This window comes from Perissodus microlepis, chromosome 13 (genome assembly GCF_051167445.1).
Source record: "Perissodus microlepis isolate ML-2025 ecotype Zambia chromosome 13, ASM5116744v1, whole genome shotgun sequence".
NCBI classification, from domain to species: domain Eukaryota; kingdom Metazoa; phylum Chordata; class Actinopteri; order Cichliformes; family Cichlidae; genus Perissodus; species Perissodus microlepis.
Genome location: NC_140473.1, coordinates 18,714,712 through 18,736,681, shown reverse-complemented (window position 1 = coordinate 18,736,681; position 21,970 = coordinate 18,714,712). Strand labels below are relative to the sequence as shown.

At 40.0% G+C, this 21,970-nt stretch overlaps 1 protein-coding gene across 4 annotated transcripts in view; it reads right to left on the bottom strand.

Annotated features, from left to right (window-relative positions):
* Positions 1–6,149: 6,149 nt before the first annotated feature.
* The window catches only part of LOC146375038 (SH3 and PX domain-containing protein 2A-like), a 59,420-nt gene continuing 43,599 nt past the window's right edge, over positions 6,150–21,970 (bottom strand). For 3 of the 4 annotated variants that reach the window (XM_084949554.1, XM_084949557.1, XM_084949556.1), the window contains 7 exons: positions 16,087–16,200; positions 13,632–13,715; positions 10,895–11,012; positions 10,478–10,806; positions 10,279–10,328; positions 9,249–9,368; positions 6,150–9,092 (listed from right to left, as the gene is read on the bottom strand). In XM_084949554.1, the coding sequence (XP_084805680.1) occupies positions 7,164–9,092; positions 9,249–9,368; positions 10,279–10,328; positions 10,478–10,806; positions 10,895–11,012; positions 13,632–13,715; positions 16,087–16,200 (2,744 nt within the window). In that variant the 3' untranslated portion in view covers positions 6,150–7,163. The remainder of the gene's footprint in view (positions 9,093–9,248; positions 9,369–10,278; positions 10,329–10,477; positions 10,807–10,894; positions 11,013–13,631; positions 13,716–16,086; positions 16,201–21,970) is intronic. The other variant, XM_084949555.1, reaches the window with a different exon arrangement.

The window sequence follows — 21,970 nt, the reverse complement described above, 5'->3', positions numbered from 1 at the left end:
TATGCACAGCAGGAAAAAAGAAGTCAATCTTGCACAGACGGGGAATGAAAGTGCATTAGCGCCATTACCTTTTCCCAAAATATACATTATACAAATGTTTCATTTGTGGGAGATTTACCTCTTGTACATGAAAATTCAAATTAGGCAATAGCTCGAGAACTAAAAGGCGCCCAACACAAACATTCTCTGCAGTAGTATACTTGACTAACATCCCACCATATACTATATGAATAACAAAGGCAATGGCTTTTAGTAAACGGCTATAACTCACAGGGAAACTGTTTAGAGTTGTGGTATGTAGACCTGGACAGAGTGAACATCATCTGTTATTTACTACCCTGCAGGCCTGGCTCTAATGCAGCAAGGTTTTAAGCTGCACTCCAATAGGCACAAATACAGCCTGCGACGTTCGGACATAAAACAGGCAGCAGTGTGTTCAGAGGTGAGAGGGAAATACACAACCAGGGACTGCAAAAGTGACATGAATACAGTACATCTCGCTGGTGTCTGTGTACACACAGACTTTCCACTCAGACCTCTCAGTGAACCTGGCTGTGGGCCTTGTGAAGACTTAAGGGCTTGCCAGACGTGTTTGAGCTGTGTTATGGTATCTCTTCTAGACAGCTGTTTGGTCAAACGCGCAAACTATCAACTTGTATTAATGTATTAAATTTGTATTCCAAGAAGGCAAGGCACTATCGATTTTGAATTTTAACTACACATCAGACAGTCTGAGTTTGTGTTTGTTCCTCTGCTGTAGCCGAGGCACTAAGCAGCTTTTGGTATTCAGTGTGATGTAAAAGTCTTTTCCTCAGTCAGATTGGTGGCATCGAGGGACAGACTCTGAAAAGTGTTATTTAAAAACTGCAATTTTTTGTTTTAAAGTCCCTGATATGAAATGAGTACTTTCAGCCTTACAGTAATTATTGAGCTGATGAAGGCACAGGTGAAGGTCACAGTGATGCAGTGCTTTGTCTGCACCAAGATGCTGAGTGCTGCTGCCATCCAGTGGCCAGAAACATGTACAGCATCTTATGCACCGGGCAGAAAACACAGACGGTATGATTTAAAAAGCTTTCAGTGCATTTTGAAAAAACAAATATTTCATTCAAAAACTCAGTCAATACATGGCAAGTCCATTTTTTATAAATAGTAATGGCAGTAGATTGACAAGAATCTCATTTTATAGAATCAATTTTGACCATTAGCCATAAATATAGATTCTAGTACCATTCTTTAATCATAACATATATATAGTTAATCAAATATTTTCTTTCCAGGTGCTATAAATATACATTTTCCACATTTCATCATCATAAACTATCAGCTAGTTTTCAGATACTTGTGGTGACACAATGAGGGACACATCGCTTTTAAATTTGAAGTCCCCGATGGTGTAATGCATTCCCTTCTTCTCCCTGTCTTACCCATGTGATTCATCATTTGCATTCACAAGTAAATGGTAAACGGCCTGTATTTGTATATGGAGTTTTTGGCCTTGAATGTAGATATTGCTAATACTCTTTCGATAACCATTGCTGGGTGTTACAGGCCCCCATCTGCTTCAAAAGAGGCATTATCTTCATTAAAGCATCTTTTGGCTAAATTAAATTACACTGAATTACTAATGGCTGGAGATTTGAACTGGGACTGGCTAAATGCAACTTCTGGTGAATTTAAAGAATTTTGCGATTCAATTAATCTTACCCAGCTAGTCTATCTTCCTACCAGGCCAAATCTTAAATGCCCTGAAAAGTCCACATTAATTGATTTGGTTTTAACAAATGTACCTCATAAATTCTCTTCGCTTGGTGTCTTCCGTAATGACCTAAGTGATCACTGTGTTGTTGCTGTTTGTAGAAATGCTAAAATTCCAAAATGTAAGCCACGCATAGTGTGTAAAGGGAATCTTAAACAATTTAATGAACAGGCTTTTCATCATGATTTGTCAGTAGTTGATTGGGAAAAAATCGGACTATTACCAGATGTAGAGCTAGCTTGGACATATTTTAAAGAAAGTTTTATGGAAATTGTTAATAAACATGCCCCCTTACGGAAAGTTAGAATTAAAGGTCGAGAAAATCCCTGGTTTTCGCAGACACTCGCAGATAGCATACACAAGCGTAATAGAGCATGGGACAAGGCGAGACAAACAGATACTTCCACTGATTGGTCTGTTTTCAAACAGCTTAGAAATAAATGCACTTCTCTTATTAAAAAGGCCAAATCTGAATACTTTTTGTCTGTCACCACTGAGAACCTCAACAATCCACAGAAATTTTGGAAAGTAATCAAGTCTTTTTCTGCCAATAAAATGACTCAAACCTTTCCTAAATTTGTTGTAAAAGACTCAGTCTCAATTAATGATAAAACTGAAATTTTGAACTGCTTTAATGAGCACTTTTTATCAGTGGGTTCCTTGTTTGATTCTGCAGAAACTTTTTTAACAAATTCTTGCCCAGAATTCTCTATGTTTTCTGGAGACCGTTTTAACTTTGTACCTTTTTAGTGTTTATGAAGTGCATAAAGCTTTAAAGGCTTTGGATCATAGAAAACCTCCTGGTCCAGACTTGATGGAACTTTATTTTTTGAAGCTGGCAGCGGATTTTATTGCAGAACCACTCTCAATTCTATTTAATTTTTCAATTAAAACCAAAGAAATTCCATCGGTTTGGAAATCAGCTTTTGTTTTGCCTTTATTGAAAGGAGGTGATCCATCGGTGTTGACTAATTATAGGCCAATATCAAATTTGTGTGTTTTATCCAAAATCCTGGAATCTCTAGTTTGTGACCAGCTGAAAGAGTTTTTGTACTCTAATGATATTGTCTCCAAATTTCAGTCAGGCTTCAGGAAAAAACACAGTACTAACACTGCCACTATGAAAGTGATAAATGATATTATTGTGGCACTTGATAAGAAATTGTACTGTGCGTCACTCTTTATTGACCTCTCAAAAGCTTTTGACACTGTTGATCATGCTGTCCTAAAAAACAGACTGCTCAGCCTTGGATTGTCAGAACATGCAATAGCGTGGTTCTCAAATTATCTGAATAATAGAACCCAGTGCATTAAACTTGAAGGTCTTTGTTCTAAATTTGTTGCTGTCCACAAGGGGGTGCCACAGGGCTCAGTTTTGGGTCCCCTTCTGTTCCTTTTATATATCAATGACTTGGGTCAAAATGTCTCAGACACAAATTTGCATTTTTATGCTGACGACACAGTTATTTACTGTTATGGATCATCTCTTGCTCAGGCCATTGAAACCCTACAGAAAGCCTTTGTTGCTTTCCAGCATTCACTTATCCAGCTAAAATTAGTTCTCAATGCTGACAAGACTAAGCTAATGTTGTTTTCTAAGTCAAAGAAGGTCCCGGAGCCTATTCCAGTGGTGTCCACCCTTGAAGGAAATGTCATAGAGATAGTTCATGAATATAAATACCTTGGTGTCTGGATTGATGACTCCTTCACCTTTAAACCACATATAGAGAGACTTGTAAAGAAACTGAGACTTAAACTTCGTTTTTTCTTCCGTAATAAACAGTGCTTTTCTTTTGCAGTAAAAAAACGTCTTGTCACTGCAACCTTTTTATCTGTGTTAGATTATGGTGACATTCTGTATATGAACGCTTCTTCTTCATGTCTTCTAATGTTGGACATGATGTATCATGCTTCCTTGAGGTTTATTACCAACTGTAGATATCTGACCCATCACTGTGACTTGTACTTAAGAGTAAAATGGCCTTCTTTGGCCATTAGAAGACAGGGGCATTGGTACACTTTTATTTACAAAGCTATGCTTGGATTGCTGCCTCCTTATATTTGTACTTTGGTCACAAGGACAAATAGTGGTTCTTACTCCTTGCGTTCAAATGATCAGCTGCTGCTGTCTGTTCCCCTTGCCCGCACAGAGTTGGGTAAGAAAGCCTTTGTCCACTCTGCGCCTTTTTCGTGGAACCTGTTACAGAAAGACTGGAAACTGACTGAACTGTTGTCTTTAAATGTTTTTAAAACTAAACTCAAAGGCCTACAGACTGCCTCAATAATGTGTAATTGTTTTGTGTAATTTTTTAACTTTGTTTGTTCGTATGTATTTGTTTGGAAATGTGCTGCCTCTTGGCCAGGACTCCCTTGAAAAAGAGGTTTTTGATCTCAACGGGACATTCCTGGTTAAATAAAAATAAAATAAAATAAATAGCGCTTTACTAGTCCCTAAGGACCCCAAAGCGCTTTACACATCCAGTCATCCACCCATTCACGCACCGGTGATGGCAAGCTACATTGTAGCCACAGCCACCCTGGGGCGCACTGACAGAGGCGAGGTTGCCGGACACTGGCGCCACTGGGCCCTCTGACCACCACCAGTAGGCAACGGAAGTGAAGTGTCTTGCCCAACGACCGAGACTGGCCAAGCCGGGGCTCGAACTGGCAACCTTCCGATTACCTTGCGACCTCCCAACTCTTGAGCCACAATTGCGTGCGTGTAAATAAACATGCATGCAATTGTGCACATTTAACTTGTTATAAAGATGATGAATGGACATCCACAATTAGTTCCAAGCCAATGACTGCACGAGTCTCAACAGTGGGATGGACATATTCCACATTAAATTCCTGTGGGCGGTAAATCTTATTACAATTCCGGAATCAAATCCAATATATCAGCAATATGCAGAGTCTGACACTGGAAAACCACTCCAGTGTTTTGATTTGGTGTTTCTCTGATTGCAGCTGAAGGCGATCATATTATACGTCTCCAGACTGGTAACTTAAACTTTTGCTTTGCGAGTTGATGCTAAATTAAGTCGCTCAGCAACCGCAGGTTCTCCTAAAGCAGTGCTGCTGTCAATTAGAAATGAATGGAATCCTAAGCAGCCCAGGATGATCTAATTTATTTGAATGAAATCATCTGGCTGGTAAAACACTTGAGCTGTATTAGAGCTATAGATATATACAGATGTGGAATGAAACTAGATATAAACACATCCAATACTGAGATCTTTTACAAAGTTAAAGGTGGAAAGAGAACTGAGGGGTATCCTATTGCCAGTGATTATGGCTGGTAATGAATTTCATCATACTTTCTGTCAACTGTTAACAGGATTATACAAAAAAAACTACCCACCGGAATTTCATGAAACTTGGTGGCGAGCTGTATTTAGAGAAAAAACCTTTTGTGGGTGGGTGCCGAATCAAAATGCTTTTGTGAAACAAGGTATTGGCCTTGGGAGAGGATGTCCTCTCAGTGTGCCCTTCTAGCTCTCAATCTGCTCAGATGATAATGATCACATTCACTCACAATAAAGAAGTGTCCCTAAACACACCTGCAACGCAGACAGGAATAATCTCATTTTGGTTTATCACTTTTACAACAATATCAGTTTTTTAAATGTGTGAAAGATGACTCGTTATTTTTTCTTCCTTTATAGGTCCTAAAAAAATGAGACAGAAAATATTAAAAATGAAGCATTTTAGAAGCATTTAAGGAGTATCAGAATTCTATATGTACATCCCATTTTACATAATTAATGCTGTTCAATAATGCAGTTATGTGAACAAGACAGTTTTCAAAGAACTTTAGAACAGTTTTTAGCAGCAATAACTTGAAGGGATCCTTTTTATGTATGACTTTAGCAATCTTTCAAAGTGCTGATGAACAAATTTGGCCCACCCTTCTTTAGTTCTTTGAAACATTTATATATGTCCCAGCATATAATTTTATTTAAATTCTGGTCTGGACTTTGACAGGTCCACTGCAACATCTTGATTCTTTTCTTTTCTTTCCATTCTACAACAGAATGGCTGAAAAAAGTAAACTGTCCTGTTTATGACTCAATTTTGGCCAAGCTTGGCATCACATTTGACTCTAGAATACTTTGGTATTCAGAGGAGTTCACAATAGACTCAGGGATCAGGTGCCCGGGTCCTATGGCAGCAAAATAAACCGACTCATTTCCCCTCCACCACCATAATTGGCCATTGGTATGAGGTGTTTGTGTTGATATGTTTAGTTTCATCCGTCCAAAGAAAATAGTTCCATGCTGCCATGTTCTTTTTATATGTATGTTGGGAACCATGGAAGTAGGAAAACAGCAAGTACAGGTAAAATTTTAAAATTAAATTAAATTAAAAAAACAGATGAAAGAACAAATGAATGTTCAAAAGTGCATTTATTAAAGTAATTCTTTTGGCACTTTAGTTATCATCACTGATCAAACAGTTAACATCAAACAAAAGTGAGAAGGTGAGCGTCCCCCCAAAAAAAGAATACTGTCAAATTTACTGCCCAGCAGAAATTCAAAATGTTATTATAATTAATAGAGCAGTTCATTTTAGAAAGGTTTAAATGACTTTTGCCTTTGTAATAATAAAACATGTATTAACATAATTATTAAGTAATGAATTTACAACATTTTCACTGAGCTTTTGCCTCTGAAATTAAAAAAAAAAAAAAAAGTTAAGGGAGCTCTGCTGTAACTGTTTTGAACTTTAAGGGAGAGAAAATGCTTGCAAATTATTTCATGAGGACAAAATTACATAATTAAATGGATAGAATATTTCACATGAAGGTGACATACAGTATAAAGAGATATAAAAAAAACATGCAGCACCAAAATTTTACTAACACAAAGCAGCTTTGGCAACAACAGAGATTTTCTTTAGGAAATACTGTAAAAAATAACAATTAAAAAAAGGTTTAATTTCAACAGCTCAAGGCATCGTCAATATAATGAATCATTTCAAACATGCAGTAAGCTTTAAATTCTTAAAATGTGTTTAATAAAATTATGTTAAAAACTAACAGAAAGGGGTTCGAGGAGCAGACACAAAATGACGTCTTATTTCAAGTTAAAGGTAACCACTGGAGAATATCGTTAACTCACTCTTCCACTCTCTGGTGTTGTCTTTGGTTGTTAAGTCCCGATATATTGTTCCTGATGCAAAGTCTTAGGCACTCTATCATGTAGATTCATATTACCAGATGCCTTGTTTCATTACAAAATTAAAATTTGATGGGGGTGCTTGCTTTGGCAAAGGTACCGGAATTCAATCCTGATTTAATGTCCGGGAGTTAGCTTTTTTTTTTTTTCTTTTTTACAAAATAAGTCTGTTAGAGTAGTCTTTACACGCATGTCCAGAGTTCTGCCAGCTCCATACACGAGTGCTAGTGCTTTTTCTCGAGGTAATTTGAGGGCACCCATCCTTTCCTTGGTCTGCCATTGTCCAGAACTTTGCAGTACCACCACCCATTGGGGTTTTTTTCAAGAACCTCCAGACTCGTCCCCTCAGGAAATCCCATCGTCTCCTCATCACCGGGGTAGTCTGCTATGGAGATGTAAACCTCTCTGAGGTTGTTATGGATGATGTGGGGCTTGGGTTTCACTGTAGATACAGGAAGCGCATTCTTCTGAGAGCTGACACCAAGGGATTCAGAGCTGCCAGTACCAGATCTGTTCCTGCTTGGCAGTGCTATGTTATTTGGTGCCAAACTGCGTGGCACAGTGCCAAAGGAGGCATTGCGCCGCACTGTGGGGCTGGCGCGTGGATGATCTGTTGAGTTGAGAGACTCATTTCTCCTGAGAGAGCCAACAGGGCTGGGACCGTCTCTGATGGGGGCTGAGATGAAGACAGATTGCGGTCTGACAACCTGCTGCTGCTTGGTGCTGTTCTGCTTGAACGCGCCAAACAAACCCGTAGGTTTGGAGAGACCACCTGGAGGCTTGGAGGGGATGGGTGGAGTGACCTTCTTTAGGTTTTGGTTAATATTATTCAATGCACGCACCCTTTGTTCATTCTTCTCCAGACTGTTGGACTTGCTAAGGCTTCCAGGTTTAGTCGGAGTGCCATCGGATTCGGATCCTGCCGTGTCATCTTGTGGCCTGACAGGTTCCAGGTAATAAGTTGGAGCCCAACCCTCTGCATCTCCCCAGCGAATATACCACCAGCCACTTTCCTGCTTCTCCAGCACCTCCACCTCCACTCCACCAGGAAAGCTAAGCTCAGACTCTTGGACTTTCTCGTAAGGGTCTGTGGTGCGGTACAGGCTACAACCTTCCAGGTCAGAGTCTCCTCGGCTGCCTTTAGAATAGATGGAGGAGAGATCTGATGTGCTCTGAGATGAGAAGGAGTCCTCAGAGGAGATAACTGAAGCTGTCTCCAAGTCCTCACCTTTAGCTTTGGTACCATTCTTCAGCTGTCCCGTTGGCCGTAATTGTCTTCTTAATGTGCTGATGTCCATCTTCTCTGCACTGGAACTCTTTGCTAGCTGTGGTTTGGGCCTCACCACTGGCCTTAGCTTAGAGGAAGATTTGGTGGATGAGGATGGCTTGCTTTCCTCCTGGTCTTTCTTAGGTCTAGATAGATCTGGAGTGGACTCAGTGGAGGCAGATTTTGGACTGGATGCCTCATCAGTTTTGGTTAAAAATGAGCTCCCATTCAAGTCGATCTTGAGCTTATTACCTGCAGGTTTCCGTCCACCGGATGTTGGGTGTGCAGTCTTGCCAGTTTCTGACAAGACATTTGTCTTGGAGGAATTGGAGTCCCTGCTGCACTGCCTCTCTGGGGTTTCCCTGAATGGTCGAAAGCCATCATTCTCATAGATACATTCTTCCTCACCTTCTGCCTCTCCCTCTGCCTCGTGGCCATCTTCAAATGACTCACCCATCTTGAAGGAGGCACTGTGGAGTGATGAGGCTGGTGAAGGCTTTGAGGACATGTGAGAGCCCTTCTCTGAGGAAGTGTCCTCATTCTTTCCATCAACCAAGGAACTATCTCCCCTCAGAAACTCAAACTCAGACTCCAGATCCAGATCGCCAATGGCAGGGACATCATATTCTGGCTCTTCATAGACAGGCTTACCAGGAGACACAGGAGACTCTGGGGCCTCAGACCCAGGGCTGCTGGGGGGTGCAGTCTCCACCGAGTCCTGTTTCTTGACAGGTGGAGCTGGAGGTGGAATTTTTGGGCGGCACAAAGTGCTTGTTCTACGATTCAGGTTGGGTTTTTTACGTTTGTCAATGTAGGAGCAGGGAGCCCACCCCTCCTTTTCTCCTATCTGGACATACCACCAGCCACCAGAGTTCTTCTCAATGACCTAAAACACATTCCCAAAGAAAAAAAAAGTATATTTTTGTCTTTATTTGAAGCCATTTTATACATTTTAATTTCAGAGGTGTTATTGAGCTATTGAGCAAGAGATATGTGACTGATGTTTGTGGTAATCTTGTGCCTTAAAATAAAGAGCGCTTACCTCAGCTTTTTGTCCTCCGTTGAAACTGATGCCATCAGATATACAGGACTGGAAATCTGCAATGGTGTAATACTCTGCTTCAACTGTAGGGGGCTCTGGAGGAGAAGGCAACTGAAATCCCTACATGAATACAAAATGGGCTCTATTAGATTTATTGTCAGTGATTAAAAAATTTCATTTCTAGTTTATATTCAAACCCCTACATATAAGACGCTAATAGTAATTTTTTTCTCCACTTAATTTAAATGTATAATAAAAATAAATAATACAGTGTTTCCAGCAGTACAAATTATCCTCGACAGCAGCAGTCCCCAACCCCCGGGCCACGGACTGGTACTGGTCCGTGAGTCGTTTGGTAACAGGCCGTAAGAGTTGAGGCTCGGGTGTGAAATTTATGGTTTTCAGGGTTTTATATCGGTATTTTTTAAATTGTTTTTATTGTTAACACGGTTTTCCTGGGTCTTTTCCCGTGTGTTATGAATAAATCTCCTTTTTTTGGTACCGGGACTGTTTTATTTTGTTGTATGGCTGGTCCGTGGCGCATAAAAGGTCGGGGGCCGCTGCTCTACAGAGTGCTTACATATTGAATCAGTGTCACTTTCATAAGGGTTGGAGTTTTTTGTTTGTTTGTTTGTTTGTTTTTATCAGAATGGGTACTTTTATCTTTAAAAATTAAAATATGCTGGTAGATGAACAGGACATTAAATTAAACAATGTGAATACTTCTTCAATTACACATTGTTGTATGTTGGTAAATGTCTGTATGAAGGAAAAGTCACGAGTAACAAAGTCCCGTGCACACTCTGTACCTTGAGATGAATGCAGTAACATTTTCCCTGTGATGTGTCTTTTTAAGTAAAGATTTACCGGTTTGTTCTTCAACAATGATCAAAATCATTCATAATTGCTTACAAGTTGTATACATTTATTATTAACACCATTTTTTCACGCTTTCTGACCTTTATCAACCAAAAATAATAATTACATGTATAGAGGGATAGATGGAAGACTGAAATATCATCACTCTTACCAGGGTTGCATCTCTCCGAGGAGGGGGTTTTTGCCTGAGAATGGGAGAACCTGTGAGAAAATAACAGAAAAATCACACATGGTTTGGTTACATTTAATGAATTTGCTTCACGTCAATATATCATAGATTCAAAAGATATCTGCCCACATTTGATAATATTCAAGTCACTATGACAAAAAATGTCAGGGGCATGACTAACCAATTTCTACCCGATGTGGGGCAATTCTGGCTATAGCGGGTGAAGCAGGCTCTGCTTTGCTGTTTCCATCCTGTGGGGCATTAACAGGGCTGGAGTCAGCGCAGGGGATTGGCAAGCTTATCTCCCTCCTGGCGACCTGTGGACTCTCTGGGACACCTTCAGTCTGCACATCCTTCTCACTTAAAGCTTTCTTGTTAAGGAGGTTGCTGATCTCCATGATGTTTCCTATGATCTCCACTGGGCCTGTCACAGTCTTCTTACGGGGAGAGAAGTCATCCTTCATCTTTTTGAGGTAAGACGCTGGAGCCCAGCCCTCCTTATCTTGGTACCTGTGAAGTAAGTTGGAGGAGAAAATGATAAAATTGTGTAGAATGAAAAAAAAAATGTCAGAAGCAAGTAAGGAGAGCTGTACTGTACCTGATAAACCACCAGCCTTCCAGATTCTTCTGAATCACCTCCACAGTGACACCTTTCTCAAAAGCAATTTCATCTTTCCCTTGGCTCGAGTAGGGCTGCACTGTTATGTACTTCTCTTCTGCAAAAGAGAATGAGTTCAGATTTTGACAGCAACGATCTCCGAAAACAAAATATTTACTGGAAACAAAAAAACAAGACAGAAAACTGTATAATCTATAAGTCTTTTTATAGACTTGTATTTTTATGACTACACTTCAGTAATGAGATGACACATTAAATTATGAAGCAATATATAATGATAGATTACCCTGAGATACACCAGACCTGTGAGATGAAACAGACTGGATGTGCTTTCAGGCAGATGTGTGGCTCAAATGGCACGTGAGATTTGTCTATAAATTTTTCTTTATCAACCTAAGAAATAACTACAGGACATAATTAATTCATGTCGTTAACGTACACAGATGTGCTGCAGTGTTAGCAACTGTTTAGCAATGTCTCACACAGCAATAAAACCCATTGTAACTTGGAATGTTTGCATCATTATCACTGGTAATGGATTATGAGTTCCAGTCTGATTCCCAGCACAAATAAGGAGCAGTGGGGCACCCTGGTGGTGCAGAATAGGTTCGCATTGCTTAAAACAACACTAAATATACACAGTGATTATGCACACGTGATAGCAGTGCTTTCATGTAAGTGAAGGAATACATCTCTGTAAGAAGAATAATGCCCAAGTTCAAAACAAATCCTAATAGCAATGCAGAGAAACAGTTTGTGGAAAGAGAAAATGAGGCACACAGAAAGGCCAACTTAAAAAAACAAAACAAAAAAAACAACTGATCTGCTTGATTTAACCCCTCAGATTGCATGAAGCTCCTATTAGCTCCAGCTAAATCTAAGAATATAGTTTTTATTTATTTATTGCAAAGCCCTTGAAGAAATGTTCTGCTTGCAGCCAGTGTTGGCAAAATAATATTCTAAAATGCTTTATTGGCATGTGAAAGTATATTTTAGTCTTGGGTCTGTATGAAAATAAGTGAAACGCAGATACACTAAACAGGGCCATCTCAGCACAGAAGCCTCCTCTTTCAAACCTTCTGTTTTAGAGGGACAGCCAATCAGAAGAAAGTTTTTGCCCAAAGTGAGACAAAATGTTTCAGGCAGTGGAAGAACTGAGGGGCTGCACAAAAGTGCAGTACAAAACACATAAGCATAATTATGAACTGTGAATCATGCAGTGCCACTCAAGTAGAGCCAAGAATAAAAACCTTGTGGTCATTTTCAGCTCCACTGACAGAACGTAATTAGTTCTATAACATGACCATGGGAAACTACAGCACATGGGTCAAACTAGTGTCTTAAAAGTGTCCTTGTCCTTTCGACAGGGAGTATCTCCTAACTCAGCACATAACAGAAAGCAGAGGCACCACGCTGATTTATGCATTCCCATGAGGCCGAGGGCCAGAGCCAAGTCATCATTTCCTGTCATTATGGCAATTCCTGTCTAAACACAGGGAACACAAGGAGAAGAGGTGTGCTCATAAAAAAGGAGAGGAGCACATAAAAAAGTGCTGTTCTGTATGCCGTCTTCCCAGCTGGTTCACAGGAATCAACACTGTGGTAACAAATTATTCTGTTTTCCTTTTCTCCACCCATTTCCAAGGTTGTGTAGGCAGCTTAAATGGCTGTGGGATAGTAAGTCCTTTCAAACTCGTTGGGTACAGGATATTTTCTGAATGCTTTATTTTCCTTTTCCCTGGTTCTTCCGGCCACTTTGTGTTGGGGCTGCTAAATCGTTTGCCTCTTACCAACTTCTTTCAAACAATCTTCAGCAATATCCAATGAAGGGAAATTCTGAATCAGATGTTATAGTAACCACAACATGCATCGGTGTTATAAAGTGTTCATGTGGAGTCAGCAAAAAAACAAAACAAAACACAAAGCTGAATTTCAGTCATGGGGTGGAAACTACTCTCTCTCCACTCTAGAGAGCAGCATGCACTGCCAAGTGCAAAGTTTGGGCTGAACTCAATAGCCTATCCTTGCTCCTCTGTCAGCCATCCAAATGCATCTCTTGTGAAGAAAACCCCTGGCTGCGGTAAGAAAAACATGTGCAAGTTTGCTCGCAAACTAAGTGGAAGATTAATAAGACTCTTTGTTTATCAGTCAATACTGGTTGCTATCTGCACCAGACCAGGAGAGAAATGTCTGTTTGTACCACACTTTGACAGAACACACACTTATTACAGATCTACATACACGCTTCATTTGCTCATAAAACGTAAAATATGGCTCTAAACTGCAGCATAAGGCATTCCTAAGTCTATTACGCAACTACTTTCAGATGAGTGGGTAGTTTTTTTTCCTCTGTGATTTGGAGACGATTGGCTTTGGCATGCGGAGTATAATTTTAATAAAAACGCTTACGCGGAGCAATTTTGTAGCATAATTTAAGCTTAGCATCAATAATTAGTGTATATAAAGTTGCTGATTTCACCTTTGCTTTCCAGGCCCGTTTCATATTAACGTTAGTGGTTAGTTGTGGATTGTGGCTCGTGATAAATGCATTTGCTGGAGGACAATGCAGAATGCAAGCCTGAACAAATATGTGCATGTGATAAAAGTTGAGTCATGTGATAAGAGACAATAAATGAGATGGGGTGAGGACAACAGTAACAAAAAGAGAAGGGAGGGAAGGAAGGAGGGAGGCGATGCAGCATGTTTCTCAGTTCACCTCGGCTCTGCTGCCTGCTGATGACACCCCCCAACGTCCATCTCCGGTCCAGCCTCTTCAGATGAGCCTTGTGTCGCTTAGTAACTGACACACACACACACGGCGACCAGATGACAAGGAAGAATCAAACAAACATGGAGACATGAAGAGCAAGCACAAATGTTACACAAACACACAACACACAAATGACATGGATCCATTATTAGCTACATGGAGGACACTAAAACACGACCACAACGCAAAACATGGTGGACAGTTAGCATGAGTGGATGGAGGTTATAAAAGAAATGTTAAAAACCAAGACATCTTCTCTGTGGCTTGTAATTAGCATGTTGTTATCACAGAGGCCCCCCCCCCCTCCCCGTTAGGTTTGAGCATGTGGGACGCATATTGCCTTAAAGGAGCTGGTTAGAGATGTGCACCTAGAAGGGTCCATATTTCCTTGTATTTTAAATATAAAATGGCTAAAATGGAAATGATTCCAACAGTTCAGACATTAAACAAGATCCTTTTTATATAGAAATTTTAAAGAGACAGTAATAACATTTGGTTATAAAAGATTTCAAGTCTGAATCATACACACAAAGCAGCTAAACTTTACACAAAGACTCAGCATCTAACCAGTTAATACATTTTATTTTGCTTCTTTAATGTTCACAAAAACCAAAGTATAAGTACATCATTTTACTGGTGGCTATATGCCAGTCTATTTTCTCCACCAGTTTCCTCAGAGGAAAGAAATAATTCAGCACAAAACGCCTTCATAAAGTCACACATTATTGTTCCACACCTTACTGTTTGCACATACTAAACAAAGCAAAAATAATGTGTTTAGTGATACTGGTAGGCAAATATATTGGACTAAGGTAAATAGCTGCACTCCCAGAAATACATGACTATCATTTGTGTCAGTGCTGGCAGTATCATTATTTTCCTCTTATTTTCTACTACCAAAACAAGGAGGATGAGGGTTTGTTTACGCTTCCATCAGTGGGTAAACTCAAATCAGAAGATGTCTGAGCTTTCAACAACTATCATTATCAGAATCAGAAAACCAATTTTTGAAAAATATGTTGTTGTTTTCTTGGGGAGGGGTCAAAGTGATTATGTGGTTGTGCACAGTCGGCTGAAGACCGCAGAACTGATAAAGAGTTGTTTTAAGAGGTTCATGCCATTTCCAAGACTCATGAGACACATAAACATTAATTACACTGACAGACTGTCCTTCCTAAACCCCCCTACTGGTTAACTCAGTAAAGAGATAACTCCAAAAAAGGAGATAGGAGTGCATGGTTTGCATAAAGCTATGCGTGTTATCCATTTGTTGTATTCTGAGAGGAGAAAAGGGCATTTTAACTTATTTAACATAATGCAAAACATTAATACTGACTAGCCTTGTGTGTTCACTCTCTTCTTCCACCACTGAGTCATAAGATATACAACACTGCAGGGATTCTGAGTCCCATTGTTACACCAGTTGTGCAGCAAAAAGATGTTTGGCCAGAGTGCTGGAAAATCTTGATGTTTGTTTGGAAGTGTAATATGCAACTTAATTATTTCCGTACCTCCAGTTTTTTTGGGTTTTCTCTAACACAATGTTGCATATATCTTAACAAATATCCTGCAGTTGCTGCAATACCTGACAAAATGATCAAAGTTTGTGCATCTGACACTAATTGAGCTCTTCTGGCCTACGATTAAAGTGCTCTCTCCACTAATGTTGAAAATGCTTGGGGAATGAGACAGCATTAGTCGCTCGTAGATGGCTTGATAACTGTATCTGAAAGGGCCATCAAGGCAGTTGGATGCTGTCTGCAGCTTCACACGTCAGTTTCGCATTTCTGGCAAACCAAACTCTTCATAGGTGTGTATGTTACGACTGTTTTGGATCCCTCTCTGGCTCCAGCAAGCTCACGAAACTTAACATCCATCATCTTCAATGGTAAGCGGACATGAAATAGCGTGAGTCATGTCAGAGCTTTCTTTCTTTAACGATAACCATGATTTAAAGAGCATGACTCCAGAAATATTCATTTTTATTCAATGAAAACACACGCCTCTTTCATGAGCTACACTACACGGCGGGCGTATCACTTAATACTGCACTGTATCTTTCCTGTACAGTGCAGCGCTGCACAGCACATCCTTTGAAACATTGAGGTCTGGTCTCTCTTGGCCCTCCTCCTTGATGTTTACCCAGGTCTGAATCTACACTCTGTTCTGATGTGCTTATGATGGCAAGCAGACAGAGTAACATGCTCACCCGGCCCAGCCTCAGTTGTTAGCGTAGACCAGCAGCGGTGAGGTTTTTTTTTTTTTTTTGTCACGGATCAAAGACTGAGGATTGAGGGCAAAAGTGGTTTCTGTGTGTGGGTACAGTGGAGTGGGTGAGGTTGTGTTTACATGTGCAAACGTGTGTGGGTGGGCAAAGACTGAAGCGTTTGCAGTTACTTACCTTCCCCAACTTTAGAGGCACCCAGCTCCAAGTCATCCCGTGTGCCACTGTGAGAGTTGAGATAGGTAGCAGGGACCCAGCCCTGCTCCTCTGCAGTGCTGACAAACCACCAACCTATGGAAACATACAGAGGCTGTAAATTGCATTTCAAACAATGAATTGGATAGCAAGAAATCAGCGTAGCCTAAAGTTAACTTTAAGGAATTCAACTGTTTTCAGAGGTCTGCAATTGCTCTTGAACTTTCCTCATGAAGTTGAGCCTTTGATAAGACTTGCACCAGAAAAAGTAGACAGAATAAGCCTCCAGAAAGAGAGATGAAAGAAGAAGACAGATGACATTTGTACATTCCCGTTAATCACTTCCTCTTTGTTTTACTCATTAAACCTCAGCTGGATAAAATATCTCCAATCACAGCTACAAATGAACACGAATATGATGAATTTTATTGTGTTGCCAACAGAAATCTATCACTAAGGGCAGGACCAAGAACATCAGAGGACACACTGCTTGGCTGTGGCTCAACCCATGACGAGGTCTTGTTTGACCTGCGTTCCATCGGGATCAGTCATGAAATCAGTGGGCAGGAAACTGCTGAAGTGATCCTACAAGCCAAGATATCCATTTGCAGGGTTGCAGCTGATTTGACTTCATTCTCCTGGGTATGACAGCATTGCTATTACATCTTTATGACAGATGCCTCAGTTGGAGAGAAGCAAGTACAAAATAATGCTCATTTTAAAAATGGACCCTAAAACTAGCAGTGGCATGCTATAAACTCCAGGTTTGCATCATATCTCCTAGCCAAAGCTGTGTTTTGAAAGTCAGTGATTACAGTCAGGGTGGCGCAATGGGAGGTTGTTAATGATCAGCACTTCCACCTCACCTCACCGAACCTGATGATAATCTTGGTCATTTCCTTGGTCATTTTTATTTAATAGTTATTCCTGTGACAATGTGGGCTTTCTTTGGCTACTTTCAACAATGTTCCACAGTTCAAAGACATGCATGCTAGATTAGCTGTAGGTGCGAATGTGTGTGGTTGTCTGTTAGTCCTGTGATTGGCTGGTAAGGGTTTACCCTGCCACTCATCTAATGTAAGTTGGGAAAGGGTCTATCCCCTAGACAGATAAGCAGTTCAGAAAACAGATGCATTACAGTCCGAGATGCTGTAATCATAGGATTTCTATGCATGCAAGGTGTGTAGGATACATACATATATACTAGGGGTGCAACAATACTCGTATCGATATTGAACCGTTCGATACAGTGCTTTCGGTTCGGTACGCATATGTATCGAACAATACAATTTTTTTTATTTATTTTATCAACTTTTCTTCTGATGATGCTGAGGTCAGTGGATCTGTGTTCGACTACTCCGTCTAGGCTGTACTGTCGAGCGCAGATCCACTGAGCGCCGCGCAAGCTAGCAAGACAGAAGCTAAGCTCATTGCAACATGGCAACTGCTTCAACGCTACCCAAAATTGAACCTCCCCCACCCTCATTCAGATCTGGCATTTGGAACTATTTTGGTTTTCAAGTGAAGCATGACCCTGAAGGTAAGCGCGTCATGGACAAAAGTATAACAGTATGTCGGATGTGCCACGCAATGCTCAATTGGTGGGAACTAGTGCGTTAGCGCAGTTAGCTTGTTAACGTGTTGACGCCGTCCAGCCCCACGCACGGGGCGATCCGTGGTAACTCGTTAACAGAGATTTGCCGCGTTATGACGTTAAAGTCATTTTTACGAGATTAACGCTTACAGCACTAGTGGAAACACAATGAACATGACTGCACATTTACGCCGACATCATCATCATCAAGTGGAAGCAGACAAAAACAACAAGCACGCATGCTACAAACTTTACCCGAGTCATTTAGACAGCCGTTAGCACATGATTCTCCTTATGGGGATCTGATATGTTTAATATGCTGCTGAGAATATAGCCCAGAAGAAGCGTATAGTATAGCTTTTATTTTGGAAAGAGCCATTTCTCTGTAATAAACTCTTTTCCAAAGATGAGTAATTTCTCGATCAGATAGATTTATTTTTTAATTTTTTTATTATTTTGTTGTTTCAGCAACATTAAATTTAAAAACTGTACTTTTGAGTTAAAATATATATTTATAATTTTAATAAATGACAAATTAAAAAGGCATGAACATTTTTTTGTATCGAAAAAATATCGAACCGTGACACCAAAGTATCGAACCGAACCGAACCGTGAATTTTGTATCCCTGTGTCATCCAAAGAGAAAACCTTGCATATCCAAAGCCAAAAGAGTTCAAAGTTGGTCCGGCTTGCTTTTCTTTTCTTTCTTCTTTTTTCTCTGTGCCTGTTTCGACTTGAAATTTTTCCCTTTTAAACTGAGGTTTTTTTGCCTGCAATTGTCACAGAGATTGCTGGACTGTTGGGTTTATCTCAAGAATGTTGCAGGATTCTTAGATGGCTGTTGTTGGGAAATGGTGTCATGTAAAATTACATTCAAACAGAGCTGACCATACTGGTCTCCAATTGCTTGAGCAAATCCAGTCCCAATCTTTGGGGACTGCGTATTTGATGTCACTTCAAGTGTTTGAATCCATCATTGTCCTTTTTGATGCAGGGCTCTTTTAAGGTGCTGCACCAGTGTTTCTTAGGTGGGTTATTTGTTCCACCTATTATTCTGCCTTTGTAAATTATTCCACACCAGATTGACTGAAGTTAAGTTTGGTGTTGCTGCAATCACAGAAGAGACCTGTGAAGCACTCAAGAACTCCTCAAGAATGCAAAACACATTTTATTATGCTAGAAACTAAAATGAATGCCATGGCAAGTAATTGTGTTTTTTAAGGCTCAATTTCTGTTACACTGTTCAGCTGTATCAAGTTTTATGCTTTTGAGAAAAAAGTAAACGTGATTTTTATTTATCATCTCCCCTCGTACGCTAAAGAGATCATTTGAAGTCTTTCCTAAATCAAACGTTTCCTCTCTGCATATTAAAACATTAAAAATACATATGTATATTTATATATCAAGACTCTGCGCTTGAGAGGCTGTCTTGCTTCTCAATGAGAGACTTGATTGACAAGGATAGAAAAAAACTGTCACACAGACTTTGTTGTGGTAACAGGAACCCAATATGGCTGACAGCTGTCTGGACAACCCATAAAGACAATGGCACAGTTCCATTTTACAGCTGGTTCAAACCTCTCCTATACATTTTTTTTTTTTATACAGATGGATCCATGCTTTCGTGTTGTTTACATCAAATTCTGACCGTACGATCCAACTGGACTCATCACTCATGGCTCAGGCAATGTTGTTTCAGTCTTCTATTATTCAATTTTGGTGAGTCCATAGTGAGGCTGAAGTGAGTGGCAGCGGTGTGGTCATCTGCTGCTGTTGTAGTCGATCTGCTTCAAGACTCAACATGCTGGGCATCAGAGAAGCTCTTCTGCATAGCTTGGTTCTACCAAGTGATTATTTGAGTCACTGTTGTCTTCCTATCAGCTCAAAGCAATTTGGCCATTCTCCTCTGACTTCTGATTTTAGGTAAGATGTTTTTGACCAGATAACTGCTGCTCACTGGATATATTCTCTGTAAATCCTAGAAATAGTTGTGTGGGAAGATCCCAGTAGATCTGTAGTTTATGAAATACTCAGAACAGCCCATCTGGCACATTCAAAACCACTTATATCACCTTTCTTCTCCATTCTGATGCACAGTTTGAACTTAATCTTAATGTCTACATACCAAAGTGCACTAAGCTGCTGCCATTTGACTGAACGGGTGAACAGGTGTACATAATGAAGTAGCAGTGAGTCACGCCGATACTAATACTTTTGTTTGTTTTGTTGTTTGTTCTTAATTCGACGTCATGAAAACTTAAAGAAAGTGTTTCACTCTTCATCCAATGCCATTTAAATATTGATATGACACAGATAAATAAATAAATATGGGCCTCTGACATTGATCACCTATGTTGGTGCATCCCTAGTTGTTATGATTACATAATCAATATCTGCTTGATGCTGGCAACTGCAAACTCTGATGACTTACATAAAGTGAATCGGATTGACTCCCTAGCCATATGACTTCGTCCACCAAATTAAACTGGAATTTAGAAAAACAACAGATGTCCTGCTGACAGACTAATACTTCCACTGGCTTTCTCTGCGGAAGCAATAACCGAGAAAATCTTTCCAAGCCTCTTGGTCACTTACACGTGCAATCTCTGTGATTCATATCAAGGGTGATTTATTTAATTGCTTAACTTGCCTAGCTATACAACAAAAACATGATGGGCTATGGGCCTGCTCTGCATAAAGTAAGGGTGGGTCTAGATAGGCGGATATTGGTTGGCTCTGAACACTGAACTGGCCTGTGCTCAGGGATGTAACAATCCATGTAATGTGCTCACCAAAGCTTTGGCTTGAGCAAAAACCCCATGTCAATAAATCAGGCTGAGAAAGCAAACCACAAAAAAGCACAAAGTGGCATCTACAACATTGAGATGGACTTAATATGTTGATCCTATTTTGTGGAGTTGAAAGCTTGTTAGAAGATCACAAATTTCTACCGTATTTTAAACATAACTGCGGATTTCACTGTAATTAGTGTCAAAATAATGACAGGAAAATGTTGCAATACTTCATTAAGTCACTGAAAGCATTTAAATAAGTCTGATGTGCCGAGTTTAATGAACAGGGAAGGGCAAGATCAATTACATGAATTGCACATTAAACTAAATCAACCATTATACAGAAAGGTCAGCTTGGCAGGAGAAAAATCTCTATAATCAACTCAAAGGACGAAAAAAATCTTTACATTTGCAAACTGCCATGTTCACACTTACTTTGCAGCTGGGGGGAAATATCAGGTTCACTTTAGGGAAGTGACAACTGACAGCAACAAAAGCACCCACAAGGATAAAGTGTGTGAATGTACTTTAAATGTGACCGCTGGGCTGCAAGTCTGAATCTAAATATGGTGCAAAGACACGGCGTCAGTTTAAACGACCTGAGTGAATACACATTGTTACTGATGTCTTGGGTGGCTTTGTCTGTATTTTTCAACCATCCCTTTACATGGCAGGTGCTTAGGCTGAGTTCACTGAACCTCAAAGGCAGCAATAAAAGTAACCTTAAAATGAAAACACACATTACGTAAGTGCTGATTTCCTGGCCGTGGCAGGTTTATATCAGAGAGCTTGCAATTATACGAAATGTGGGGAAAGAAAAAACTGCTCCACGTCTTTCATCGCATGCACTCATTCACTGCTCCATAGCATTTGTGTATAGGCAACACCAAATTACACAAATACAGCTGTCAGGAACCATGTGGTGAAAAAACTCTATTAGATTTAAAAATGAAACCCACCTATAATTGATACATGTGTGTCATCTTATGATAATTCCTCTGGACTATTTTTTTCTATAGGGCTGGGAGGTGAATTTGATTCTTAGATTTTGGATAATATCAACATCATAATTGACAGGGTTATCATTTGTACACTCTTCCCAGTGACATAAACCTTTTACTGAGGTCATTACAAAAGAAGCAGCTGTTTTGTGAATCTCCCGCTGCCAAGACAGCAATCTTGCAGAATTACATGGTGACTAAGATTTCGATGAAATCATACTGGTAAGTTTACGTGGTTTTCTGAATATGTTGACCTTCATTTTACCCCTGTATGACCTAGAACCCTCGGGAACTAAATTCTCAGACTACAGTGATTTTAATTACAGACTGTGAAGTTGAACAATGAGAAAGTTAAGGATAAGACTCAGTTGTTTAAAAGTGAAATTGCAGATAACAGAAATAAGATTCATAACAGAGTAACACGCAGTGTCTTCTTCACTTCTAATTATCTGTACAGATGTGGAAGAAATACATGAAAG